The sequence below is a fragment of the Elephas maximus genome, chromosome 3 (genome assembly GCF_024166365.1).
Source record: "Elephas maximus indicus isolate mEleMax1 chromosome 3, mEleMax1 primary haplotype, whole genome shotgun sequence".
NCBI lineage: Eukaryota > Metazoa > Chordata > Mammalia > Proboscidea > Elephantidae > Elephas > Elephas maximus.
The window spans coordinates 23,603,919-23,610,240 of record NC_064821.1 but is presented as its reverse complement, the minus strand read 5'-3'; the positions used below and the strand labels follow the sequence as shown (position 1 = coordinate 23,610,240).

Here is a 6,322-nt window from a genome sequence, read left to right as displayed (position 1 = left end):
CTTTCTTCTTCTCCCCCCCCCCCATTTTTATGAAAATCTCCACAATTTTTTAAAAATAATTAAATATGTACATCTATTAAATGAACAATAATAGGCCCCATAGAAAGTCCATGATGTAGATGCATTCATGTCCTATTTTATCTTGTCTCTAGTCTTATGGGACAACCTGGGAGGGATGAAAGTTCAGTGTGTGAACTCCATACAGCCTACCTTCTGTTCAGCTTTGTTGTTGACATTATTGTAGCCTACTCTGTGCCAAGAATGGGATAGGCTTTGGAGATCCTAAATGAATGAAACTCAGTTGTTTCCTTCCATGTGTTCAATATTTCTATAAAAATGAAAATAAACTGCTATATTAGGTATTCAGGAAACCCTGACGACATAGTGGTTAAGTGCTACAGGTGCCAACAAAAAGGGCAGCAGTTCAAATCCACCAGGTGCTCCTTGAGAACTCTATGGGGCAGTTCTACTCTGTGCTATAGGGTCTCTATGAGTTGGAATCGACTTGATGGCAACGCGTTTGGTTTTTTTTATTAGGGATTCAGGGAAAACCAAACCTTCAGATACAAGATATTTCAGTCGAATAGTATGAATCTGAGCCTAATAATAAAAATAATAAAAATGTTTAAAGATTCCCTGCCTCCTGAAAGTGAAAAGAATAGGCAAGCTCCCCCTGAGAAAGGGAATTCATTTTCTCTTCTTCCTCATCCATTAACAGGTCCTCGGAGAGTGTGATAACAAGGACTCTTTTGGCTAATTATGAGCTCTGGGCATTGAGTTCTCAAGGCCATAGGCTCAAGTCTGTAATCTAAACTTTATTTTAGTATTACTACGTGAATCCATCATATATCAAATCATAAAGGTAGTATTCATTATCTATTTAATAATTATTCACTGAAGTTGTACCAAGTAGATATCAACTCAGATGACAATGTAGGGGCCCAGGGATACTAAGAACCTGCTCCATGGTACACATTTCATAATTAGAACAGACAGAATTCAAAACTAAGTTGTCAGTATCTGAGGTACATGCACTAAGTTTCACTCTGTTGCCCTACACTCCAGGAAGTTTTAAGCAAAATTCCAGAGATTTTAATCAAAGACATACCTAAGGTATACCTTTTAGCTGATTCCAGTTTCCTAACTACAAATACAATCTAAGACTCTGAGATATGCCTCCCTTTGAGACTGAGAGGGGTTAAATGCAAAAAATGGAATTGGATAGCTAAGACAAAATCCAGGAGCAAGGGCAAGAAAGAGGCCTTCCCAGAATTATCATCTGCCAACTCTTTCTGTGATCCCCTCCTATGATCTCAGATATCCTTCCTATAGTCGATACAGCAAGGGGCACCCTCTGGAAGAGCACAAAGAATAGTTTACAGTGACCAGAGAAATGGCAGACAGGTCAACTGGGGAGAATATGGTCAGGTGCCCTGTGTCTGGAGTCAGACTGTGCAGGTTCAGGCCTGGCTACACCCCTTCCTAGCCCAAGACCTGGTACAAGTTCCATAAAAAGGCTGTGCTCCTGCCCTCATTTGTAAAATATCAATAAAGTATGCTGCCCTTTGTGGAAGCTGGTGGCACAGGTGCAAGAAATAAGTTATGTGGAACTTTTAGGTCAAAGCCTGACACAATGAAGCCCTCAGTAAAGGCTCCTGATAATGTAGTAGCATGACCATCCTCACCATTATTATCACCGCCCTTACTATCATTTTGGAGTCCTTGGATGGGACAAATGGTTGACACTTTCAGTCGCTAACTTAAAGGTTGGACGTTCAATGTCGTGCCGAGGTACCTTGGAAGAAAGGCCTGGTGGTGTACTTTCAAAATATCAGCAATTGAAAACCCCATGGAGCACAGTTCTGCTCTGAGACACATGGGTCACCATGAGTCAGAATCAACCCGATGGCAACTGGGGGTGGTGGTGCTGTTATTTGTAGAACTTATCAAAATCCACCCATTATTTTATGGTTTTTAATCTTGCATATATTTTTAAATTGAAAAACATTGATGAGGTTAAATATTTGTAATAATAAAAACCAATTAACCATACATTTATTCTCACAGGAGTTAATAGAAATCTATATAGAAGGGCTAGTAGACCAGCCAATACTGGATGTATTGATATCAAAATGTCTTCACTTTTTCTTGCAAATCAGTGAATAACTTATTCAAAATTGAATAAAGTGTAGAGATAACGAATCTATGCCCTAACTAAGGTAGCTTTTGAGTATAGAGACCAATGATCTTCAGCCCTGCCCTAAAACTGCTCAAGGTCTCGCTGTGCAGAGGTGAAATTATAAGGTCGTCTGTCAGGCATCCAGCTTAAAGCACACTTTGAGTATCAAAGTTCCTCATCAGTGAAGGTGACTGGAGATTCAGCTTAGTGGTAAAAGGGAGAATAATTGAAACTAGTTACTGTGCAGGTTTTCAGAGCCCACATTGCTGCATCAGGAGCTCTGTGTGGCATCTGTAAAAGAAAGGTGAATATCCGTGTAGTGATAATCAGAAGGAGCCCAGAGATGCATTCACCAAGACAGAAGACAATGAAGCATGGTTACAAAGTGAAATTCCAGGGAGGCTACAACTAGAGAGATAAAAGAGCTCCCTTTGCTGAGGACACGAACTTTTGCTATCTTAAACTAAAAAAAAAAAAAACCAAACCCGTGCCGTCGAGTCGATTGCAACTCATACCGACCCTATAGGACAAAGTGGAACTACCCCACAGAGTTTCCAAAGAGGGCCTGGCAGATTCGAACTGCCGGCCCTTTGGTTAGCAGCCATAGCACTTAACCACTACACCACCAGGGTTTGCTATCTTAGAGTAATGAAAAACAGAAAGTTTAATTTTGTCATAAGGACTTGGGTGACTTAATGATTCTCAGGTACCATGAGAGTCACAAAACAACTGGAAATATGATGTCCACCTCCAACTTCAATTGTACGCCCTTTTCCAAGTCATATCATTTACAACCAACCTTTTTCCTGCAAACATTTGTAAGCTCCCAGTTGCAGACACATGACAATATATCTTTATTCTCCACATGATGATTTATCACTCAGGGTTCAATCAAGAAGAAAGAAACACTAGTTCTTTGTAATGAAGATGATTTAATATAGGTAATTACCTAAGTAGGTATTGAAAGACCGACAGGCATAAAAGAAGAAAAGTGGTAACAGAGAGAAAATACATGCAGGAAGCAGCAACCACACCAAAGGACAAGGAGAACAGTGAAAAGGTTGGGCTTATAGTGGGGGAGGAGGTGGTGATCTTTATTGGCAACTACTGGAGGAACCTGACAGGAAAGCCAGATGGAAAATCAGAGCCATGATGTGAGGGTTTCCACACTGGCATCACAAAGTATAGTATAGAAAGGCGAGTTTGGAGCAGAGACAAAAGAGCTAAATAACCAGCACATATGATCATCTCTACGGTATAGGGTCACTATGAGTTGAAACTGACTCAACAGCACCTAACAACAACAGCATGAAGAAATGTTAAGAGGAATACTGAGAAAAGCCATATTGCCTTTTGCTACTGTAGGTTCTCTCATATCTTCTCCCTTGTGAATGCTGATGACTTTAAGATCTTCAACATCTTCGCATATTAGTCATTTTGAAATAATGGTTTCACTGAGATCAATGGTCTTCAACCTTGGCTGCCTACTAGTACCTACCGGTGTGCTCCAAAAAAACATCCAACTTACCCCACACTCTAAATAAATCAGATTCTCTGGTGTTGGAACTCTGGTATGAGTGTTGTTTTTGTTCTCCAAACATTTTATTGTGTTTTAGGTGAAAGTGTACACAGTAAATTTGGTTTCTATTTAAAAATTTTTATACAACTTGTCCATGACATTGGTTGCTTTTTTCGCACGTCAACATTCTCATTATTTCCATTATTTTTGTTCTGTTTCCATTGATCTATCTTCCCTTCATTGTTTTCAGTTAAATAGTGACAAATTTGACCTCATATAGTTAATTATTTAAGGGATCAGGCATGAGCATTTTTAATTGTTCACAAGATGATTCCAATATGAGCCATGATTGAGGGCCAATAACAAGCATCATCGCACCTGAATTGTATAAATAAATAAGATAGATATAAAAGTGTAGACATAGTTATGAACCATGGAAAGGATGGAGGATTGTATTTATTTGAAGAGACTTGTGCCTTTCCCAGGCATAGATGGTAAATATGGAAAGCTCTACAGATGTTATAGGAGTCAGTTGGGCAGGTATTATGATGTATGACACATTGCAAAACATTGCTCAGTTCCCCAAAAATGTGCCAAATAAACGATATAATATTCTGTTATGAAACATCAAGAGGAATGAAATCCATGGGAGCTACACAACTTATGTGACCAAAAGAGCATGTATTGCAGCACTATGTCTTTGGTTTTCCCCCCAAAACTAACATACACACCAATAAAAAAAAGCCACAGGTCTTTAAAATATTCTCCTGAGGAGTCTCTGCAGGGCTCTCTTAATGTCTGTATTCCTCAGGCTGTAGATGAAGGGGTTCAGCATGGGGGTGACAACAGTGAACATCACTGAGGCCACTGCAACCTTCCTGAGAGAAGGTGAGACAGCTGAGCTCAGGTATACTCCAATACCTGTTCCATAAAATAAACAAACGACCGACAGGTGAGAGCCACAAGTGACAAAAGCTTTTGCTTTACCACTCGATGATGGGATTCTCAGAATGGAGGAAAAAATTCGAATGTAAGAGAAAAGGATCCCTGAGATTGGAACACGACCAAAGATGGCACCAACCAAATACGTTAATATGGTATTGGTGGAGGTGTTAGAACATGCAAGGTTGAAAAGTTGAGGAGGGTCACAGAAGAAACTAGGGATTTCCACATCTATGCAGAAGGTAAGTTGAGACACCATAATGCAGTGTAGCTGGGAGAGAAAAAAGCTGATGAAAATTGACACCAGGACCAGCAAGCCACATAGATGGGAGTTGATGATGACTGGGTAGTACAGGGGATGACAGATGGCCACAAACCGGTCATAGGCTATCACCATCAGGAGTAGACTGTCCAGACATGCAAAAAGATATAAAAAAGACAACTGAATCAGGCAGCCTAGATAAGAGATGTCTCTTTGATGTGTATAAGTATTCACAAACACCTTTGGGACTGTGGTGGAGGTAAAGCCAATGTCAGCTAAGGACAGATTGGAGAGGAAGAAGTACATGGGGGTGTGGAGGTGGGCGGTCGGAGATCACCGCGACCATAATAAGTAGGTTCCCAGCCATTGTGACCAGGTACATGGACAGGAACATTCCAAAGAGGATAGGCTGCAGTTCCGGATCCTCTGAGAGGCCCAGCAGGAGAAATTCAGAGACACCTGTAAGATTCTGTGGTCCCATGTAGCAGAGACACCTTTTGGGAAAGGAAAAGGATTGGTAAAAGGAAACAGGTAAAAGGGTACCTGGCTCTGTGTTTCTGTTTTTAATTCAGGTAATTCACAAGTAAAGGGCTGACACTTAAGGACCATACACCATATTCAGTTAACATTTCTCAGTTGTGGCAAACCCATTCTTCCTAGAACTCTTTCTCATTTGTTTCCCTGCTATTCATCCTTTTGTATCCATACCCACTTTAGAGATATTCAACTGACAAATGCTAGAGAAGCAGGAACATCTAGAGACACCAAATCCATACAGGCAGGGAAATATCATCCCATCCTAATGAAGGAAGCATATGGAATAAGAAATATCTTTTTCCATTTAAGAATAAAATCAGTCTAATTAAAGGATGGAAATACTGGTGGTGTAGTGGTTAAGAGCTACCACTGCTAACCAAAAATGTCGGCAGTTCAAATCCACCAGGGGCTCCTTGGAAACTTATGGGGCAGTTCTACTTTGTCCTATAGGGTCACTGTGAGTCGGACTCTATAGCAACTTATTTGGGTTTTTTTGTTTTGTTTTGTTTTTTAATTAACGGACACTAAAATGTATTTCATCAAAATTCAACACAATAAATTCCTTTGGCCTTCTTTAAGCTTTCAAAATGCACTGTGTTTAAATATTTTTTATTGACATGGAAAATGTATTAAGCATTTCCCCTCCACCCCACCCCCCAACAAATCCTTTGATTGAATTATTTATAAACACCGTATAAGAGCTACACAATGAAAAGTCTGCCTTCATTTGTTTGGATGTTCAACTACTGACAGCTCTTAAGCCTAACCCTCCCTGCCTTCTGCCCAAATCTGAGCAAGCTGATAAGACAGTCCAGGTGCTGTCTCTCTTGGCACTGAAAATAGGTTCAAATGGGGCAAGCCCCTGCCGAAGTGCTAGAACCCT

The 6,322-nt window shown here is 40.3% G+C and overlaps 1 protein-coding gene across 1 annotated transcript; it reads right to left on the bottom strand.

Moving 5' to 3' along the window:
• Positions 1 to 4,452: 4,452 nt before the first annotated feature.
• On the bottom strand, positions 4,453 to 5,235 carry LOC126071101 (olfactory receptor 18-like; the record flags this gene model as incomplete). Its single annotated transcript, XM_049875384.1, has 1 exon — positions 4,453 to 5,235. A coding segment is annotated over one exon (783 nt), but the record flags the coding sequence as incomplete, so codon positions are not given.
• Between the last annotated feature and the right edge of the window lie 1,087 nt (positions 5,236 to 6,322).